General features: G+C 43.6%; 1 protein-coding gene across 1 annotated transcript in view; it reads right to left on the bottom strand.

The window, feature by feature from the left end:
• Positions 1-8,960: 8,960 nt before the first annotated feature.
• Positions 8,961-22,992, bottom strand: part of CDH1 (cadherin 1) — an 82,776-nt gene continuing 68,744 nt past the window's right edge. Inside the window, exons 11-16 of the mRNA XM_040442921.1 lie at positions 20,695-20,840; positions 17,408-17,632; positions 16,863-17,093; positions 13,870-14,000; positions 12,150-12,293; positions 8,961-11,243 (exon numbers count right to left, since the gene is read on the bottom strand). Coding sequence (XP_040298855.1) covers positions 11,034-11,243; positions 12,150-12,293; positions 13,870-14,000; positions 16,863-17,093; positions 17,408-17,632; positions 20,695-20,840 — 1,087 coding nt within the window. The 3' untranslated portion in view covers positions 8,961-11,033. The remainder of the gene's footprint in view (positions 11,244-12,149; positions 12,294-13,869; positions 14,001-16,862; positions 17,094-17,407; positions 17,633-20,694; positions 20,841-22,992) is intronic.

Raw genomic sequence — 22,992 nt, 5'->3', positions numbered from 1 at the left:
CGGACTGGCGTCGCCGCCATACTGAATGTGGCGGAAGGCGCGAGGGGTGGGGCCCGCCGCAAGGGGCGGGGCCGACGTGGTCGGAGCGCCCTTTCACAAAAGTTTTCAGTCCCCGTTTAGTCCCTTAGGCAGAAAAAACAGTTCACACAACCAACCTACATGCACAATTTCAGAAACTCAATATGATTAACCACTAAGTAACGAAGAAGAGAGAAGTATAGTTTATCATAAAATGATACCTATTTCACTATGAAAATAATTGGGTACCGGAGCACCAAAAGACAGTGAAATAAACAGATGCTGTGCCTACTTATGATGAAGTTTGGATACATAAACATCACTCAACTGAATATTTTTTAATTTCTTTATGAATGATATTTAAAAACAAGTGCTGGGGGTGACTAGCTGGCTCAGTCAGTAGAGCATCCGACGCCTAACCTCAGGGTCATGAGTTCAAGCCCCAGATTGGATGAGGAGCCTACTTTCAAAAGAAATTAAAAATAAGTGCTAAACACAGACACATGCATTTGAATAACCACAAATATTGTTATTGGTGATACGATTTTTGAAACGTAATAATTACCGGTCCCAGTAAAATGTTGATCTTTGCTGTGTTTATATTCTTGGGAAATTCTGGGTACATTAAAATTGTGCCCTCCCCACACCCCATTGTGTTTTTTAATTTTTTTAAATGTTTGTTTATTTTTGAGACAGAGAGAGAGACAAAACATGAACGGGGGAGGATCACAGAGAGGGAGGCACAGAATCCGAGGCAAGCTGCAGGCTCCAGGGGAGTCAGCACAGAGCCCACCTGGGGCTCGAACTCACAAACTGAGAGATCATGACCCCAGCGGAAGGCGGAGGCTTAACCGACTGAGCCACCCAGGGGCCCCCACCCCATTGTGTTAATAGGTAAAACAGAATTCATTTGAGAGTCACCCCAACAGGGACAGGCTTTCACCTACACGAATGCTGGTGGGACATTCTAAAGTCATGTTGTCTGAAAGTCATGCTACAAATCTAGGAGAGTACTTCTGAGGGCAAGACCTTTAGCTTCCCTTCAGTAAAAGTCAATAATCATTGTCACGGCCACCCCCACCACCCATTTTCTGAAAGCTCTCCCAAACAGGCTGTCTTGTTTCTCCTTGAGATTCCCTGAACTAGCCTGAGTTCATCAGGTCTGATGACTGCCCGTCAGCATTTACCTGTTGGAAGTCTTAGGAACTGGGATGTGCTCCACTGCGAGCCCCTGCCACTGGAGAAAGAAGTTGGTCACTTAACTCCTTTCTCAGACCCCTCCTGGTCACTCTCAGGACTTTAGGCTCCAGCCCAAACCCATCAACCATTTCCTACTCTCTAAAGTGAATAGGTAACAGAACCATTTGCACGAAGTTATCTTAGGGAGTTAAAGCGATACTGTTCTTAAGCATTTAGCAATGTCTCCCACAGAGGGGATAATTAAAAAATTATACGTGTGTCTTACTCTCCACCTCTTCCTCAAATAAAATCCTGCCAAAATATCTTTAAATTGGAAAAACATTTTTGAAGGGGAAATAAATGACCTGCGAAATTACTACAATGCTCTCTTTATTGTGTTATACATCTCTTTGTCAGTAGACAATTTTTCTCCAGTTATGTGTGTATCCAAGTTCATTTTGAGGAATAAAAAATGTAACGTCTCCCTCTACAGGCCCCCCCCCAAAAAGCCTAAAACAAAACAAAAAACTTAAGGTCATTTCAAAATATTAAACATTTAGTGAGTTTGGCATAAAGATTTGTGTGGGAACGGCCCAGCCCTAAGATTTGTGGGCACTAGGGTAGAAATACAAGTGGAGGCCTTCATATCATATGCTTAAGTTTCAAAGTATAAATCAAACGAATAGCCTGTTAAGTAAAATATCTTTTGTTCTCCTACTTTGAAAAATATACCAGCTTTCAATTGAGAATTCTCAAATTTGGCCTCAGAACTCCATATTGGATGTGGCAGTATGACAGAAGTCAGCCTCCCACCTCTGGCCTGACCCCTTTCCTTCTCATTAGTGTCTCCATCCTGCATTCACACATGTGGCTATCCCAGCCTGGATGTGCACACACCTCTAAGAAACTGCCCCTTGGCACCCCCTTAGTGTTAGGAATACACGAACAGGGTTCAGCTTCCAGAGGGAAGACCAAGCGAGGAGGCCCACGTAGCACTGGAAGCAGGCTCAGGGATGATTGGACAGGGAAGTCCAGAGTCCCAGAACTTGGAGTGAGGTCTGGAGGGAGGATTTGGGGTGGGCAATTCCCCTAGGACTGACGTATTTCTTGTCCGTGAAGATGCGAATCATGGAGGAGGCCAGGTGGGGCCTGTAAGGATGGGACCCAGAACGGAGGCCCTACTAGACAAGCCTAAGGGCGATACTGGTGTGGGAGTTACAAAAGATGGTAAGAGGGGTCCCCAGAGCTAATCATCCTTTATCCCCAAACCAGATATTGGCAAAGGATTTTATTATTTGGACTCTAAAAGGCTCATATACCACAAAATGGCATGTTCAGTTTTTTTTTAATTTTTGTTTTGTTTTGACAGAGTGTGAGCAGGGGAGGTGCAGAGAGAGGGAGGGACAGAGGATGCAGAGCAGGCTCTGCCCTGACAGCCGAGAGCCTCATAAGGGGCTTGGACTCAGGAGCAGTGAGATCACAACCTGAGCTGAAGTCGGACGCTCAACCGACTGAACCACCCCAGGTGCCACTCATGCGTATAATTTCAAAAGCAGTGTCAAAAAGATCCTATAAAAATTTTCCAGCAAAAAAATATATCCCAAGTAGAATATTTGGTGCATCTTAATACATATGATAGGATGTCAGAGGAGTGCCTAGGGCCTATAAGTTGATAAATAGGCTCTGCATCTGAAAAAAAGGAAGCGTTCTCAAGCTTCTCCTGCCCCCACAAAATCATTCAAATTGGCTTTTATTTTTTTATTTTTATTAAAAAAATTTTTTTTAACGTTTTATTTATTTTTGAGACAGAGCATGAACAGGGGAGGGGCAGAGAGAGAGGGAGACCCAGAATTGGAAGCAGGCTCCAGGCTCTGAGCCATCAGCCCAGAGCCCGACGCAGGGCTCGAACTCACGGACCACGAGATCGTGACCTGAGCTGAAGTCAGACACTTAACCGACTGAGCCACCCAGATGCCCCTCAAATTGGCTTTTAACTACCCTACTACTTCCTTAGAATCCGGTATTTACACTTACAGGATTTTAGTTTATAGAAATTGAATTTTGGCAATCCCCTCCTCGTTTTGCTCTGGGCAAACACATTAGAAGAGCTGGGAGACTCTCGGGCAATCATGCTGTGAGATACCCATCACGACAAATATTCCAGAAGAGCTACATCGGAGAGGCTGCGGCTTCCCCACAATGAGCCACCCGGGAATGTTCAACACACACACAGTCTGTATTCATGAAAAACGTATTCCATTGATTTCAAGTCAACCAACAAGGAGCCCATTATCAGGGACTTGGGGGACAGCAGCTCAACAAGATACCCCAACCTGCTGGGGCTGCTTGCCTCAACCCAGAGAACTAATGAGGATAATGGCACCCTGTAGTTATCGATTGTCTTACAGTAACAATTCTCAGTAAAGACGCCAGCAAATTAAGTGTTCTTATGGGTACTTATCTTCTAAAGCCACATGTGATGACTGGAGTGGTTGCATGCCATTTCCCATAAATGACCCTTAAATTCTTACCCTACTCTTGTCAAAACTTTACTCACTGTGATAATCCTCACCACTCCCTCCACAGAGAAGGGGCCCCTGAAACTCACCTAATTTTCAATTTTTTAAAGTGATTTTATTTTTAGGGCTTTTGTTTTTTAAAGATTTTAAAGTAATCTCTACACCCAACATGGGGCTCAAATTTACAGCACTGACATCAAGTCTCATGCTCCACTGACTGAGTGAGCCAGGCACCCCAATTTTCATGTAATTTTTTAAAGCTTATTTGAGAGAGGGAGAGAGGGGGAGAGGGGAGGGAGGGAGACAGAGACAGACAGACAGACAGAAGGAGGAAGGGAGAGAGGGGGGAGCATAGAGAATCTCAAGCAGGCTCTGCCCTGTCAGCACAGAGCTCCATGTGGGGCTCAAACACACTAACTGTGAGGTCATGGCCCAAGCCTGGATCTAGATCTTAACCGACTGAGACACCTGGATGACCCTTCATTTACTTAAAAAATTTTTTTTAGTGTTTACTTATTTTTGAGAGACAGACCACAAGCGCGCGGGGCGGGGGAGGGGGGTGGCGGAAGGAGGGAGGGAGGGAGAGAGAAAATCAGAAGCAGATTCCAGGCTCTGAGCTGTCAGCAGAGAGCCTGACGTCCCTTTATTTTCTTTTCTTAATGTTTATTTTTGACAGAGAACGAGCATGGGAGGGGCAGAGAGAGGGAGACACTAAATTAAAAAAAATTTTTAATGTTTATTTACTTTTGAGAGAAAGAAACAGAGGTGTGAGCGGGGATAGTGCAGAAAAAGGGAGACACAGAATCCGAAGCAGGCTCCAGGCTCTGAGCTGTCAGCACAGAGCCCAACGTGTGGCTTGAACTCACAGACCGCAAGATCGTGACCTGAGCTGAAGTCAGACACTTAACTGAGTCACCCAGTCGTCCCCCTTCATTTATTTTAAAGGAAGGGGTTTCTCTCTTTAGTACCACTCTTTGGCATCAATCAGATATTTATCATAGAGGAAGAACTTTTCTCTATCCTCTTAGGTTCTGAACAGAAAGGTGTGTGAATTAAACAGACAAAAGATTAGCAGAAGACAGATTTTTATTCACATCCAAGGGAGTTCATAGGAAAATGTGACTCAAGAAGTGATTACAATTTGGGGCTTATATTCCATCTTAATAGGGGAAGGGGAGAAACAGCTTACATCCCGTCTTACTAGAAAAAGGGCACTTACGGGAAAACACGTGACTTTGAGAGAAGATCAATGAGATGGGAGATATGATTTCTGTCACACTATCTGTTTGGGTGATTTCTTATCCTGAGGTGCCAATTTCTAGTCTCTGGTGGTAGGAGTCAATCCTCCCTACTTATGAAACTCCTTGGGAGATGCTTTAGACTGCCAAATCCGTTGAAGAGGCTCTGCTTTTAGGTAGATAAAGGGGAGTCTTTGGGAAAAAGCCTCTTCACAGTGCTGTATTCTGGATCCTTCATTTCTGTTTCAACGGACAGAGGCTCTTTACTGTCTTGGGTACCCTCCCCAGGACAGCTCATCACCCCTGCAAACAGATGCCATCTTCACACAACACCGCTTTCCATCGCATACTTCTCCTGCTCACAACACTTGAGTTGTGCTCTCTGACCCACTAAATCCAGTCCAAAACACAACGGTTGGCCTTTTCTCTCCAAACACGCTGCGTCCACTTAAGTGATTCTCTCTACCCGAACTCCTTTGTTGTGCCCCTTATTCAATAATAAAAACAAGAGCTCACATTTAACAGACCACTACCATGTGCCAGGCACTCCTCTATAAATGCTTTATACACATCAACGCTTCCTTCGGAGATAAGGAAATCGAGGCATCGAAAGGTGAAGTAACTTGCCTAAGCTCACAGGTGGAAAGGACAGGATCAGGATTGGAATCCAGGTTGCACGGCTCCAGGGTCTGTCTTCTCCACATAACTGCCTTGTCGGTACCCGCGGAACCAGCCAGAGGGAAACCGAGGCGCTGTTTTCCAGGCTCGATGTAAACCCCTTCTCTGTAGCCTTTCTCAGAAGTCACGTGACCTGACTGGTTATAGCCCTTTGCACGTGGTGGTACTTTGTAAACAGTTTAATTCTGTATAGAACCATTTTATCATTATTTGTCCTCATTGTAGTTTTTTCCCCTGACCTTTTTTTATTGTGGCCAAATAGAAACAACGTAATGCCAAATCTGGCGTCAGGATGTTTTTCTCTCATTTTCTTCTGAGGGTTTTACAGCTGTAGCCCTTATGTTTTAAAAAGTCTTTCATTTGGAATTTATTTTTTTGTATATGGTATAACAGTATGACTAATTTCATTCTTTTGCATATGGACACCCAATTTTCCCAGCACCATTTGTTGAAAACACTGTCCTTTTTGGCAGAACATAAGGAAAATAGTCAATGATATTGTAATAGTGATGCAACAGGACAGATGGCAACTACACTTGGAGTGAACATAGCATAATGCATAAACTCGTCAAATCACTAAGTTGTAACACCTAAAACGAATGTAACACTGTGTCAACTATAATAAAAACATATAAAGTTTATTTTTGAGAGAGCGTGAACACAGGCGAGTGGGGGAGGAGCAGAGAGACAGGGAGAGAGAATCCCAAGCAACCCCCCCCACCCCCCAATGAGAGGGAGACACAGAGTCCGAAGCAGACTCCAGGCTCTGAGCTGTCAGCACAGAGCCCGACGTGGGGCTCAAACCCACAAATCGGAGGATCATGACACAAGCTGAAACCAAGAGTCTGATAAACAAATGAGCCACCCAAGTTCCTCAATACTGTGCGCACGTGCACACGCGCACACACACGCACACACACACGCAATTTTTGTGTTATCTGCCCCCCCCAAAAAAACTGTCCTTTTCCCAATGGTCTTAGCACTCCTGTAGAGTATCAGTTGACCATATATATGAGGGTTTATTTCCAGCTTCCTAATTTCTCTCCAACTTTTAATTGTGAAATACTTCAAACTTGAAGAAAAACCAAAATAGTATGTCAACACTTACATGCCCTTCACCTAGATTTAGTCATTATGAACATTTTGTCACATTTGCCTTCGTGCTACCACTCTTCACACTTTTTTGTTGAATCATTCTTAATTTCCAGATGCAACTAACACTTCATCCCTAAATTCATCATCATTTATCTCCTAATAAGGTTCTCTTAGTGAACTATGCCCCCAAGAAAACTAATGTTTAGGGGCATATGTGTGGCTCAGTCGGTTAAGTATCTGAATCTTGATTTTTGGCTCAGATCACGATCTTATGGTTCATGAGTTCAAGCCCCTCCTTATGCTCCGGGCTGACAATGCAGAACCTGCTTAGGAGTCTCTCTCTCTCTGCCCCTCCCCGACTCATGCTTTCTCTCTCAAAATAAACTTAAAATTAAAAAAAAAAAAAGTTTATGGGGTGGCTGGGTGGGTTAAGAGTCTGACTTCAACTCCGGTCATGATCTCACAATCTGTGAGTTCGAGCCCCCCGTCAGGTTCTGTGCTGACAGCTCAGAGCCTGGATCCTGCTTCAGATTCTGTGTCTCCCTCTCTCTCTGCTCCTTCCCCCACTTACACTCTCACTCTGTCATAAACAAACATTAAAATAAAAGTTTATTCAGGAATATAATCTACTCTACTTATTACAATTTGCCCAATTTCAAAAAAAAAAAAAAAAGTCTTTTATGGATCTTAAATTTTCACTCCAGGACCCAACCAACCAAGGTTTCAATATTGGAGTCTCTCAAACCACACACAGAATTACCATGTGACCCAGCAATGCTCCTCTCAGGTTAATAACCAGAATTGAAAACAGTTTTTGTAAGCAAGCGTTCACTGCAGCATCATTCACAATAGCCACAAGGTGGAAACAACCCAAGATAAATGGATATATAACAACATGTGGTATACATGCGCATGATGGAATATTGCTCAGCCGTAGAAGGAATGAAGGGCTGATACAAGCTGCAGTGTGGACAACCCCTGAACACATTAGGCTACATGACATCACCAAGTTTAAAAGGACATAAATTACATGACACCACTTACATGAAATACCTAGAATAAATTCATAAAACAAGGTAGAATGGAGGTAACTGGGGCTGAGAAAGGGGAGAACGGGGAGTTACTTATTGCCTATGGTTATAGAACTTGTTTGGGATGATGACGAGGTTCTGGAAATAGAGATGAGGGTTATACATGCACTTAGCATCACTGAATTGCATGCTCAAAATCCACACACATTCAGTAGAAACCATACTTCCAATTTTGATCTTTTCCTGGGCTAGTGATACGTGGTCGGACTTTCTTGTGATGCTGGGCAGTGAGTGGCAGCCACGGCTTGTCAGTTCTGTGATCAGGAAGGTAAGCAACAGACACACTTAACCATTCCATTTCTCGCTGTCCATATTCAATAAATGACACGAGCTCTTCAGCACTTTATTATTATAAAAGAGGTTTTGTGGGGGCACCTGTGTGGCTCAGTCAGTTAAGCATCTGACTTCGGCTCAGGTCATGATCTCACGGTTCATGAGTTCGGGCCCCACATCAGGCTCTGTGCTGACAGCTCAGAGCCTGGAACCTGCTTCGGATTCTTTGTCTCCCTCTCTCCCTGCCCTTCCCTGCTCACGCTCTCTCTCAAAAATAAACAAACATTAAAAAAAAAATAAAAAAGGTTAATGTGAGGGACACTTGCGTGGCTCAGTTGGTTAAGCATACACACTCTTGATTGATTTCAGCTTAGGTCATGGTCTCATGGTTCATGGGATCGAGCCCCTTATAGGGCTCTATGCTGACAATGTGGAGCCTGCTTGGGATTCTCTTTCTCTCTCTCTGCCCCTCCCTCATTCATGATGTACTTTCAAAATAAATATTATTTTTTTTTTACATTTATTTATTTTTTGAGAGACATAGAGAGACAGAACACAAGTTGCGGAGGGGCAGAGAGAGGAGACACAGAATCTGAAGCAGGCTCCAGGCTCTGAGCACAGAGCCTGACGTGGGGCTTGAAGTCACAAACCATGAGATCATGACTTGAGCCGAAGTCAGACGCTTAACCCACGGAGTCACCCAGGCGCCCCTCTCTCAAAATAAATATTAAAAAAATAAATAAAACAGGTTTTGTGTGAGATGATTTTACTAAACTATAGGCTAATGTTAAGTATTCTGAGCACATTTAAAGTGGGTTACGATCTCATGTCTGGTGCCTTAGGCAAATTAAATGCACTTTGACATATTCTCAACTTATGATGGTTTATTGGGATATAACCACATAAGTCAAGATCTGTGTATATATTTGACCACCACTTAAAAAAATTTATATATCTATCTCAAGTCCTAGACTCCAGCAGAGGAAAGTGACAGAACTGTAAGAGGGTTTCTCAACAGCAGCACTGTTGACATTTTGAACCTGATGATTCTTTGTTGCACATGGTTGTCCTGTGCATTGCCGGATGGTCAGCAGCATCCTTGGCCTTGACTTGATGTCATCACAATCAAAGTATCTCCAGAAATTGCACAAAGTCCTCTGGGAGAGGGAGCCATACTCTCCCCCAGGGGTGAACCACTGGACTACACAAACCTTTTGCTGACTGACTGAATTTGTCTGAAGCTCTACTAGGTCCCTCAGCAATGCCCACAGTAGTTTTTCCATTAAGAAGAGAATGTTAATGGCTTCTCCACATACCATATGGATAGTTTTCAAGTAAAGTGAATTTGTAAATGCAGTTTCCCACACACTGCCCGCAATAGAAGGACACAAAGTTCTGGAGGAGTCATTTCAACATGAAGCTTCCTTCTCCATGTTTTGAATAAGCCCAAGTACCACTGGTCTTGCATGGAATTGTGGCTAACCAAATAAAACATGTGTCTGACAATGTTTAACAAAATTCTTTAATAAAATTTATAAAAATGGATATTTAAGAATTCTCTCAGCTTGAATTGTTTTCCTTTTCCACTCCCAAAGAAAATACAAAATTATCAACACCCACACACATATATAGTCAAAACTATAGTGACATTCTCTATACAGGACGACATTCGAGTTTAAATTGTTGAAAAATCAAGACAATTCCAAGATGTGATTGCAGGGATGATTTTCTTTTTCTTCAAAAAACACCTGACAGACAGTAAAGCAATTTAGATAAGATTATTTTCCATGGTTGTCAAAAGGTTCTTGAAGTTCACATTTCAACTAAAAGAAGATCCAAATCAGAGTTCTCCCCACACTCCCCTTACTGACACATTTTAGGGCCGTATTTTCTTCCTGCTCCTAAGGAAAATAAATTGGATTTCCTGATATTGTTTTCTATGCATGCTTGGAATTTGGGGCAGATGTTTCCAGATCAGCCAGCATATCCTGTGGACATCAACAACAGCAGGCACTTGGGGGGTTCTGGGCTGTCAGGAAGAAACTCTGGTAGCAGGATCCTGATTGGAGTCACATGTTAAGATTCTTCTATTCTTTTTCAGGACTAGAGGCAGAGCCACCTCAACCATCCTCAGCCTCAGTTTCCTAAATTGCCAGGCTCAACAACTTGTCTCCTGCCACCTTCAAACCCATTTTTCACGTTGCTCTCCGCTGGGACAAACACCTTCTGTCTTTGGCTGCAGCACTCGAGGCACTACCGTAAGTGTTGGAATAGATCACTCTCTTGTTTGAGTGTTAGATGAACATTAGATGTGGAGTGGCACCTGAAAACTCACCACCCTTTCTGGTCAAGGCTTCCTGTTTAGAACCAGATCACCCCAGTAATGACATACACATAACAAACATTCTTATGCACAACAAGTAAGTGGATGGATACCTATTTCAAGTTATACACTCAGAAGATTAAAGGTCTTAAGAACAAGGGGCACTGTGCAGTGATAGGAGGAAAAAAGTACACAAATTAAAAACAATTACACACACACACACACACATACATGCACACACAAAATAATAGGGCAGTTGACCCCTCCCTTCCCTTAAAAAATGAGACGAAAACCCTTAAGGAAATCTGCAAGTTGCTAGCAGAACCTTTTGAGGCTGAAGCTATTGTTCTGAAGTATTAACATATGGGGGTCTTTGGGACAGCATCACCACTTAAAGAGTGAGGAAAGAAAAAAAGATTCAAAAATTAGGGCGAAATCATTCGAACACACACAGATTAGATCTATAAAGTGGAAATCCCAACTATTCTAACTGCATCACCGAGCAGACTCTCTTCCCCAGAAAGTCATCTCAAGTGAAGGGAGGTGAGAAACCATGAGCCCTGCATTTTCTATCACACGATGTAGGGGCCCATCTCCTTCCCCATTTGTCTCGAGTCCCCTAGTCATCTTCACCACCTCCGTACATGTCTGCCAGCTTCTTGAAGCGATTGCCCCATTCATTCAGGTAGTCATAGTCCTGATCTCGGTCTGATTCCGAGGAGTTTAAGGAGCTCAGACTAGCAGCTTCAGAACCGCTTCCTTCATAGTCAAACACAAGCAGAGAGTCGTAAGGAGGAGCAGTGGGGTCACTGTCTGCTGCCTTCAGGTTCTAAAGAAGAAGGAAGACGAAAGGATCTTTCAATGCAAGGAATCGCACACCGGTCATCTGAGGCAAGATGCCTCCTCCAGGTGCCTCGAGCAACAAGTCACACATGACCATGCAACCATCCTGTGACACCACAGTCAAGGAAGACAAATCTAATATATATTTCATGAAAAGAGAACATTACAGGTAAATTGCAGAATCTTTTCCTCTATACTAATGATAAGTTATGTGTAGGCAGGAGACAGACAAGCCCGTCAGGATGGACAGAGGCTGAAAACAGTCATATTGTAACATATAGAATAAACTCCCTACTTGGCAGTAACAGTTTGCCTGAATGAAAATTTTTGGCTTCTACCCTACCCTTCCTACTTCTTCTTGACTGGAACACACAGACCCAAGGCCTGGAAGTGTGGCAGCCATCTTGTGCTCATGAGGTAACAAGCACAAAACCAAGGTACCCTCTGTTACATGTGCTTAAGCTCCTGGAATTTAAAGCTGAATGCATTTCTGACATATACAAAGGGATGCTATTTTTCTGGCCCTTAGGTAGACTTATGATACACATTTAATATCACATCCCAACCAGGAATGGGATGCAGGGGCAAAAAGACTCATTAGTGAAACCAAACTGGATCTACTTTGAATTCCTTTAGCTTCATGTCTACTTTTACTAAATCCTTTCAAGTCATTCTTGGTTTTGCCATATGGACTTTGCAAATTCGCTAGGAACGATTTGAAGTGCTCTGAGTTCTGAAATTCAGATGAGACACAAATAAAAAATAGCAGTCAGGGATCAGACAAGGAGAAAACATAAAGCAAAGAATCTAAAGACTTTTTCCTGACTTTCAACACAACTGTTCCTGAGTTTAGAGATGAATGGCACCATGGCTTTTGATTTTGCTAACTTACTTCATCAATAAAGTTTCCAATTTCATCAGGATTGGCAGGGCGGGGCCGGTACTGGGGCATGCTCAGGAGGGTTGGTGCCACATCATTGCGAGTCACTTCAGGCCGAGCATCCAGGCCCCTGTGCAACTGGCTCAAGTCAAAGTCCTTTGGAGAAAAAGGTAAAAATAGACCCCAGAGTAAAAAGAAACAGTCACAAATAAGGGGATATATTTGGATTATAGATTCTGGTATCAGAAAATACCCTGTCAATAGTTGCAAGCATTTGCCAGTGTAAACTAAAATGACAATTTTCAACCTAAGAGTTTTCACAATAGCCCTAGAAGGAAAGACATCAGGGGTGCCTGGGTGGCTCAGTCGGTTGAGCGTCCGACTTCAGCTCAGGTCATGATCTCAATGGTTTGTGAGTTCAAGTCTCACATCAGGCTCTGTGCTGACAGCTCAGAGCCTGGAGCCTGCTTCGAATTCTGTGCCTCCCTCTCTCTCTGCTCCTACCCCACTCACACTCTGTCTCTTTCTCAAAAATAAACATTAAAAAAAAAAAAAAAAAAAGGAAAGACATCAAATGATCATGAGGAGCACCTGTGGTAAGGATGTAGGCTGTTATACCTTATTAACTAAGTCCTAGCCGATCCACAGATTCTTGTGAGCCTAGCTGCCATATATACTCAATACCTGTGTCCTTCACAAAATTCATACATTGAAACCTAATGCTCAAGGTGGTGGTATTTGAAGGTGGGACTTTTGGGAAGTGATTACGTCAGGAGGGTAGATGGAGCCGTCGGGAAGAGGACTGGGGCCCTAATAAAAGACACCCTGGAGATTCCTTTCTGCCGTGCGAGTACATTATGGCTGATTATGAAGGAGGAAGCAAGCCACCACCAAACACCACATCTGCTGGTGCCTTGATTTTAAACAACCCAGCCTCCAGAACTGTGAGAGATGAATTTCTGTGGTTTTTAAGCAATGTCTGTGGTATATTGTTATAGCAGTCCACACAGACTAAGACAGTAGCTGAGACCAGCAGTTGTCCCACAAATGCCTGAAGGACATTTCTCTGCACCCCTTAATATGTTATGCAAAACAGGCTATTCTTCCAGACCACATCACTCAGCAAATGTGTTCATGCATGGCGGGAGTCAAAAGCAGAACTCAGAGATGGGGCCCAAGGTTCCCTTTCTAGATAGAATACACTTTCAAAAACTCTCCAGAAAGGTGCCCAGCTGGCTCAGTTAGTAGAGCATGCGACTCTTGATCTCAGGTCCCTGAGTTTGAGCTTCACGTTGGGCATTAAGGTTACTTTAAAAAACAAAACCAAAACAAAACAAAAAAACTCCGGGGCAAGGTAAGATCATCTCCAAAATCAGGGAAAATAAAGAAGGCCTGAAGATTTAACATCTACAAAAAGAAAGGCAAAAGTTTAGCATACCTATAAACTCAAGGGACAAAATATCACAACAGATTAAGTGCTTTATGTCTAAATAATTTGGAGTTCATGTCCTGAGAACAGCCATGAGGAGAACAGGCTTGAGTCAGACTACTTGGTTTGACTGCTTCCTACCTGTGTGACTTTGGGCAAGTTATTGAACTGCCCTTTGCATCTGTCCATTCATCTGGGCGCTGAACAGAACAACGGTATTTTAAATGCCTACCTTCTCCTAAACATTGCTTCTTCCAAACAGAGATCACCACATAGCTTTTTGCCACAGTTTTAAAAAGGTACCTGATCCTCTTCTCCACCTCCTTCTTCATCATAGTAATAAACATTGTCCCTGGTGTCATCTTCTGGGGGTAGTAAGGGCTCTTTGACCACCCCTCTCCTCCGAACAAACAGCAAAAGCAGCAGAATCAGGACTGGTGTGGGGAAGAGAGAACAAGGAGAGCCACAGGTCAGGAAGGCCATAAAAAGCAGCTATCACACAGCACCACTGCCTCGCCTACCAGACAGATGGCTGTCAGACAACCCACATGGCGATGCTCACATACCTGAAGTTAACGTATACAGTATAACATAGTGGACAATTACATGGGAATTCAAGCGTGTCTTCAACTGGACTGTTTATCTTTTTTAATGTTTATTTAATTTTGGGAGAGACAGAGCATGAGTAGGGGAGGGGCAGAAAGAGAAGGAGACACAGAATCCGAAGCAGGCCCCAGGCTCTGAGTTGTCAGCACAGAGCTAGACTCAGGGCTCAAACTCACAAATTGGGAGATCATGACCCGAGACGAAATAGGATGCTTAACTGACTGAGCCACCCAGGCGCCCCTAACTGGACTTATTAAACCAGTCAGTCGTTTCTCAGAATCTGAGTTAAAATGCTCCAGGCAGAGGAAATGGTGGTAAGGACAAAGGACCTGAGGCAGAAGCATGATTGGCATGATTAAGAAAAGTGAAGTCAGCATGGCCACAGCAGGGTGAGTGAGGGGGAAAGAAGCAAACAGAGGGGTGGCAGGGATATGTCAACTACTAGAAGGACTTTGGCTTTGATTCTGAGTTGGAACCATTAGAGGTTTGTGAACAGGGATGAGTCACCCTAAATGTGATTGACAGGTGCACATTATTTTTAATCAGTTCAGAGGAATGGGACACAGACCATATAATCACCTGGTATATTCCCTTATCTTAAGATAAAAATCATGTGGGCAAGCTCTACGATCTGTTTAATTTCCAAAGTTTTCATCTGATCATGGGATGTTTCTAGGGTATATATGATTAACAGCTGTTAAAAACTTTTAAACTACTTATTGTGAATGAAGAAATTATGATTCAATGTGTTTTCTTCATAGATGCTTGTGCCCAAGTACCTCTAAAGGACACCCTACAGGGGGAGGGAGGAGGGAAAGGACATCCTACTGAAACAGTATTATTGGACTGAAACAGGAGGTTGTGTAGACTTGGGGAAAAGATTTCTCAGAAGTACCCAAACTCCCTATTGTTTCTGAAATCAGCAAGTTTCCAAGACTTTATTCAGATAAGCAAACTTCCTTGATCACAATCCATCAACAGGAACAGTGAGCACTTGCTGGGTCGGCCTAGACCTGCCTTGGCACCGAGGACACGGCCCTGAAGACCATATAAGATGCCAACAGTCACCATCCACGTGGAGCGTAGAGCAAGTAAGAGCAAGGAGCAGGTTATCATCTCCAAGAAGATGTTACCGATCAAACGTTACTCACATGTTATACCTTTAGAAAAGTAACTACATATTTTCACTGCTTCAGGAAGTACCACCCCATACACTGTACCAAAACCTCAGTAACCCCAGTGGGATCCTCAAAAAGCCTGGCACAAAGCAAGCAATCAAATATTGAGGGATTACATGAACATCCACATGTCCCGGCATCTTTGTAGAATCACCTTTAGAAGGCTAAGTTCTATGTTTGCCCACAAGGAACAAGAAGCTAGAAGTGTGGATCCTGGCATTGCTTCTGCTTTCAATGTTGTTCCACATTTAAGCTTTCTGCCATGTTGTCCTTGGCCTCTGTGTCTAATAAAATATACCCCAAACAAATTGAGGTAAGGCTATTACTAAAAAATTGGTATTTTAAGGGTAAGCTGCAGTCTTGAACATTTTCCTCAGAATGAAAGTACTAGTTTGTAACTGCTGTCCCCAGAGCAGACTGGCCCGTTCAAATGTAATTGGAGTGGGAAGTAAGTGGGCAGGCAGGGCTTGTACTGTCACGCCTGTGCTGATGACACAGGAAGGTGAATTAACCTCATCCCACGGTGGCAATAAAGCCATGTGAATTCTGAGGAACACAAGTCCAGAAAGCTCACTGAATTCTAAACAACACTCTCCTTCCTTCTGAGTTTGGAGATGACACAAGCAGCAAAGGGCAGGAGCAAGAACACCTGTGCTGAGTCGACTTGAAACCCCAGAGGTGGCCCCACTGCTCCCTCTAAGAACTTTCTTCTACTCCAGCCACGTTGGTCTCCTCCCTGCCTCCCCTTCCTCTCTGTGCCTTCACTAGTGTGGTAGTGTGGGAACCGTCACGAACGCCCCTCTGTCCATCTGGATGCCACCAGTCCCCGTCCCAACAATCCTACATCTTCCACCAAACCTTCCTTGAGGCTCCCTCAAGAGGCCCCCTCTTCTGAATGCAAAGGCATTCATGACCTGGACCGCCCTTTTCAGCCCCTAATTATACACGGTCTTTCCCCCACTCTGTCCTGATAGTCATTGATAATCACTATTCACCCTACACTCCACCCCCACTCTCTGCCAAGTGTTAAATGGGCACATGGCCACTCAGTTAGGGTGGGACATTCTAGGTGTGGTTGTGTTTGAGCCATTGGAATGGGAGTGAAGGTACACTTTCCAGATATGTGCCTTCCACTTCCTCTCTCATCTCTTCTCCAAGACGGAAGGTGGGGGTGGTGAGCTGGTAGCTCCGACCATGCTGATGAGAATAGTACCCTAAAGACTTGCTGCTCCAGGTTGCTCTAAGAACCTCCAACATTTGCACCCCCTGGGAGCTGGTGACAAAGGTGGAATGTGAGGTCCCACCCCAGATCAGAATTCTCATGCAGGCGATTTGTATGCACTGCCCTGAAGGATTCAGAGAACAACAAAATAGACGGACTGGGCTCCTGTTGATTTAATGGAACAGCGCTCCCTTCCAGTCCTGGCGAACTCAACTTTAAAATGCTCAGTAACAGATAAACCTCCCCCCGTTTAGAAGCCAAAGACTGAAATGCTTGCCAGGCATACTTACTTAGTAAGGCGAGGATTCCTCCGAGAATGCCCAGAATGGCAGGAACTTGCAACCCCGCTTCAGCGTAAGGCATGGTCCTCTTGCAGTTGTTGACGACCCCTTCGCAGTCACAAACGTACACATCTAGGGTGGTCACCTGGTCCTTGTTCTGGTTATCCACGAGTTTGAGATTTATCTTGTAGTCGCCCAACTCTAAGGTTTTCTTTGGCTTCAAAATTAGAGATTCACGGGCTGGAGGAAGCAACAAAAATAAATGATGGGACCAGGAGAAAAAGAACAAACAAACAAAACAACCTCATTCTAGAATTATTAGGGTAAAGAAAATGGAGCTGCTTGGGTGGAAGATCACTGTGCAGTATGTTACAGAGTCAGATACCAGGAAAGGAAAGGGACCTTTGGGGGAATGCCTCAAATGCAGATGGGGCAAATAAACAAGCGTCAGACAAAAGAGGTGACATCTGAGAAGCTGAGAAGGGACTTTCAGAAGTGGGTGGGGGGCAGGAGCAGGGAAAAGCATGGGGTCAGAGTAAGACTCCAGTTCCCACCTTGGTCACTGTAGTCAATGGTCCAGTTGACACTTGCCCCGTGTGTTAGTTCTGCCGTGAAGGGAGATGTGTTGGGGGGAAGATCTGGATCAAAGATGTTGATGATATGAGGCTGTGGATTTTTCTGGCAGAAATCCATACTTCGAGGTTCTGGTACGGGGCCATTGTCATTCACATCAGAGAGGATCAGGAGAAGGGTTCCCGTTCCAGTAGCAAGTGGAGAACCTAAGAGAAAATATGTAGGAAATACCACAGCTCAGGAACATTCATGAAGCTCTACAGCCTCGAATCAGACCAAACGCCAATCCTGGCTTGGCTCTTCAGAGATTCATCACCAGGCCCCACCCTCCCCATCTCAGGGCATCTTCACTTCTGGTCAGGCAGCTCTCCAACACGCTATTCCCCACTTTAACAACAATTACTCAAGTTATTCCTCACACCAAGGACAAGGCTCCCTACTCTTTTGCACGTACCTTTATGCATCCATTAAACTTGAACCACTCCAAGAATTCCTCTTTGCCCCCCTACCAGTTCTCCCTTTCCGAACTTCTCTGGCTTTAAGGTCATTATCAAAGGGTTGAGCTTTTGAAATGGCTACAAGTTGCAAATTGATTTTCAAAGTAGACTTGGGGAAAAAAAGACTTGGACACTTCTGTGTGCATTTCTTTTACATTCTGACATACATATTCTACCATTTTATGCTAGCATCTAGCATAAAATGGTAGAAAGAGTAGATACTCAAGCATCATCAGTATTAGTGTGGGGTTTTTTTTTTTCTTAAGTAGGTTCCATGCCCACCATGGAGCCCAACGTGGGGCTCCAACTCACAACCCTGAGCTGAGATCAAGAGTTGGGCACTTAACCAAGTGAGCCACTTAGGTGCCCCAATATTAGTTTGTTATAGAAAAAAAATGCACAGGACTATTATCTCAAACCTATAATCATGCTTGGGTGGCAAGAATGTGGTGATTATTTTTTCTTTTTACCCTTAAAAAAATGATGGCTTTAAAAAAAAACCCACATAGCATAAAACTTACCATGTTAACCATTTTAAAGTTCATTTTACATTTTAGGTTCAACAGTATAAGTATATTCACATTGATCTCCAGAACAGTGTCATCTTGCAAGACTGAAACTCTGTAACCATTAAACAACTCCCTGCTTTCCTTCTCTCCCCAGCCCCCTCCCCGCCCCTTACCACCATTGTACTTTGTTTCTATGAATTTGACCACTTTCACACCTTAAGTGAAACTATACAGTATTTATCTTTTAGTGACATGGCTTTTACTTAGCATAATGCCCCCAAGATTTATCCATGTTTTAATATTCCATTGTATACATATACCATATTTTATCTATGCATTCATCCATGGATGAATCCTTTTACCTTATGGGAGAGGAAAAAAAAACCCCAAAACCCAGCAGGGGCCATTTAAAATTTTTTCTAATTAGGGGCACCTGGGTGGCTCAGTTGGTTAAGTATCCAACTTTGGCTCAGGTCATGATCTCACGGTTCATGAGTTCAAGCCCCACTTTGGGCTCTCTGTTGTCAGTGCAGAGCTCACTTCAGATCCTCTGTCCCCCTCTCTCTGTCCCTCCCCAGCTTGTGCACGCTCTCTCTCTCTCTCTCTCTCTCTCTCTCTCTCTCTCTCTCTCTCTCAAAAATAAATAAACATGGGCCGCCTGGGTGGCTCAGTCAGTTAAGCGTCTGACTCTAGCTTAGGTCATGATTTCTCGGTTTGTGGGTTCCAGCTCCACGTCGGGCTCTGTGCTGACAGCTCAGAGCCTGGAGCCTGCTTCAGTCTGCAAATGGGACCCAGTCAAGGTCTAACTTGCCTTCCTCACTAACTCCCAAATGACAGCTCCAGGGACAGGCTTTAAATTCTAACAGGTTTATCTTTCGCCAGCACATTCACAATGTGATGGAGGCTGCATCATTCAACAGCCATCTGCCCAGCCCCATCATGGCCTTACTCGCTTTGCTGTGTTTTCTAGATTGTCAACTACTTCAGAAAGCTGGTAAGTTAGTGAGGGAAAGAGACTCATTCACAATGTCAGGAAGTGAGTAGGTTCTAACAATAATTCTATTTCTAAATATCTAGCCAGGGGAAATACTTGCACATAGAGGCATGTACAAGGATGTTTACGTATGAAAGTCTTGAAAATGATGACCAAGTAGAAACCATCCCAGTGTTCTTTAATGTGTGAATAATTAAATTATGCTAGATCCAGGTAACAGTTTATTATTTTTTAATTTTTTAAATTTATTTTTGAGACAGAGAGAGCGAGCGAGAGCATGCATGTACAGGAGAGGGGCAGAGGGAGAGAGAGGGAGAGAGGGAGAGAGGGAGAGAAGGAGAGAGGGAGAGAGGGGGAGAGAGAGAGAGAGAGAGAGAGAGAGAGAGAGAGAGAGAGAGAATCCCAAGCAGGGTCCACATTGTCAGGGCAGAGCTCATTGTGGGGCTCAAACTCACGAACCATGAGATCATGACCTGAGCCGAAATCAAGAGTTGGACGCTTAACATACTGAGCCACCCAGGCAGCCCTAGGTAACATTTCTTTATTACCAAGAGGTAAATCTATAAAGTGCCAAAGTAAATCTGTGTCTTAAAGACATATTGTAAATAATAATAAATTACGTATCAAGTAAATGAAAAATTTAATAGAAATCAACATGTATAAAATAATGGTTTTTACAATAAAACCAGGCTATAAACTAGATAGTGGCTTTATAATAATTCAATACTATATTTCAATAATTCAATATTGAATTTCAATAATTCAAAACTATAATTCATATGCAGAAAAATGAATTCAAACACACAGAAACAGCCCGGAGGGAGTCACATTTCACTAATAATGATGATGATAAAAATAATGATAGTCCTTATAGAGTAGTACTATGTAGCAGACACTCTTCTAGGCATGTTTACATAAATGAATTCATTAAAAATCTAGATGGGGTATTATCATTTTGTCAGATAGAGGAACTGAGGGACATAGAAATAAGCTTGTAAGTCCAAAGTCACATAGGTATTATGTCCTAGGCTCTAGACCCAGGCAGTGTGGCTCCTGTGGGGAAGGAGTGGGTTCAGGTATAAAGAGGGAATGGTGAAAAGCACTTCTACTTGACCTAAATTATTTGTACCCTTGAAAATTGTATGTTTTTTGTTTAAGGATAAAAGAGGAAGAATGAACTCTTGCCTCTAAAAGAAAGGTGGGGGGCAAAGAAGCAAACGAGCCGGGAGGGTGAGGCGGCCAAGGCCAAACCCTAAGAACATCCTTACCATTGTCGGTGGCGATAATGAGGGCCGTGTACGTGCTGTTCTTCACATGCTCAAAGTCCTCTCTGTCTAATTCAGCCCGAGTGAAAATGGCACCAGTGTCTGGATCAATCCTCAGCCAGTTGGCAGCATCCCTCCAAATCCGATACCTGAAAAGGCACAAGCTCTGGCTTAGAATACAAGAGTGAACGGCACATAGCTAAGAAGGCTAAGGCTCCTCTTTGTTCGTCGTTCACATCTACAGGAAAGTGTGACCATCCATGTCCCCTTCACCTGGATTCACCCATTGTTGAACCATTTGAGAAGAAGTTGCAGCCATCATGTTCTCTTACTCATAAATACTTCGGCGTATTATCCCCTCAGAACAGAGGCATTCTATTATATAATCACAATTGGATTTTTAATTTCAGGAAATGTAACATTTAATATATGGTGCATATTTAAATTGTCGATTTCCCCAAAACTGTCCTCCGGAGCATCCCTGTCCTGATTCAGGATCCATCTACGCATGACATTTAGATGTCACGTTTCCTCAATTTGGAAACATTCCTTAGCCTTTCCATTCTTTCTCAACACTGGTATTTTTGAAATGTGCAGGCCAATTGTTTTGGAGAAAGCTCCTCAATCTGGGCTGGTCTGATTATTCCCTTCTAAGTAAACTCAATTCATGTGAGGGAAAGGGAGGCAAGAGCACTGGATAAGTGATGACTGTCCTTCTCAGGAGGACATTAAGAGGCACATGACATCTGTTCTTTTCTTGGTTAACTTTGATCACTTGGATAAGGGATAGGGCACCTGATTTCTTCCCATTAAAGGTACTTTTTTCCTAAGGGGAAAAAAGACCATTAGTCTATGGTCTGAGGGGAGAAAATGTGACAATATCCTGTTCACCAACTTTCACCCAATAGATTTAGTATCTTTGGGTAATTTTTGCCTGAAGCAAGGAGTACTATGAACTTTAAGTTTGTTTTTTTTTTTTTAAGTTTATTTATTTATTTTGAGAGGGAGAAGCAGAATGTGCAGGGGAGGAGCAGAGAAAAAGGGAGAGACAGAATCCCAAGCAGGCTCTGGGCTTGATCCCACAAACAGTGACATCGTGACCTGAGCTGAAATCAAGAGTCGGACACAACCAACTGACCCACACAGGTGCCCCTCCTTATGTATTTTTAAAGCAGAGTCTTATAGGCCAGCTCCCCAAAGGGTACAGTACTCAAATGGTGGCAATATGCCACCCAAAACCCCCACCACGAACACTTGGAAACTCGTGTTGACACAGTGACTGGAGGATGCGCTGTATTACTGGCCTTTCATGGCAGGTGCCAGAGAAGCTCAAGTTCCTTCTGGCCTTACAAAGGGAAAGAAAAGTTTTATTCAAAATGCCAGAATGATCCGTTAAGCTATACCTACTTGGGAGTACCAGAAGCAGTCAATCAGAGAAAACAAAGGCATGAAAAAGAGAGATATACTGCCCAGCTATCTGCTAGGGTCATGGCAAGGCTCAGAAAAAGAAGCAAAAAAGCTAAGGATAAAAGAGCCCTGGATACCTCCAGGCATATCCCCACTTCCTTAGGAGTACAAAGCCATGAACTTAGCAAGTGGTCTTTGTTCCAGGAGTAAGGGCCTCTACACACAGACTTGGTCCCCGTACTTGCCCAAAGAGAAGCTTTAAATGACCCTTACACTACTGCAAGCTAAGGCATCAACTGGCCTGGAAACCATACAGTCCAAGGCTTCATCATTCAACGACAACCATACAAGAGGTCTTTGGTTTCCCACTGTAGTTTTCAACCTTGATTAAAAACACTTCTTACTAGCCCTAATAGTTTGGACCACCTAGAGGACTCCTTGGATTATGAGCAGTACATTGGATACATGTACAAATTCAACACATTTGAAGTATTTTAAGATTTTAAGTAATCTGTACACTTCACATAGGGCTTGACCTTGTGACCTCCAAGATGAAAAGTCATATGTTCTACTGACTGAGCCAGCCAGGTGCCCTGAAATTAAGATTATTTAAAAAAATTTTTTTCAACGTTTTTTATTTATTTTTGGGACAGAGAGAGACAGAGCATGAACGGGGGAGGGGCAGAGAGAGAGGGAGACACAGAATCGGAAACAGGCTCCAGGCTCCGAGCCATCAGCCCAGAGCCCGACGCGGGGCTCGAACTCACGGACCGCGAGATCGTGACCTGGCTGAAGTCGGACGGACGCTTAACCGACTGCGCCACCCAGGCGCCCCAAGATTATTTTAAAGCAAATCTCAAATGTCAAAAGATTTTTCCTGTAAATATCTTAGCA

This window comes from Herpailurus yagouaroundi, unplaced genomic scaffold (genome assembly GCF_014898765.1).
Source record: "Herpailurus yagouaroundi ecotype Mexico unplaced genomic scaffold, PumYag 190, whole genome shotgun sequence".
NCBI classification, from domain to species: domain Eukaryota; kingdom Metazoa; phylum Chordata; class Mammalia; order Carnivora; family Felidae; genus Herpailurus; species Herpailurus yagouaroundi.
This window is presented reverse-complemented; position numbering and strand designations above follow the sequence as displayed.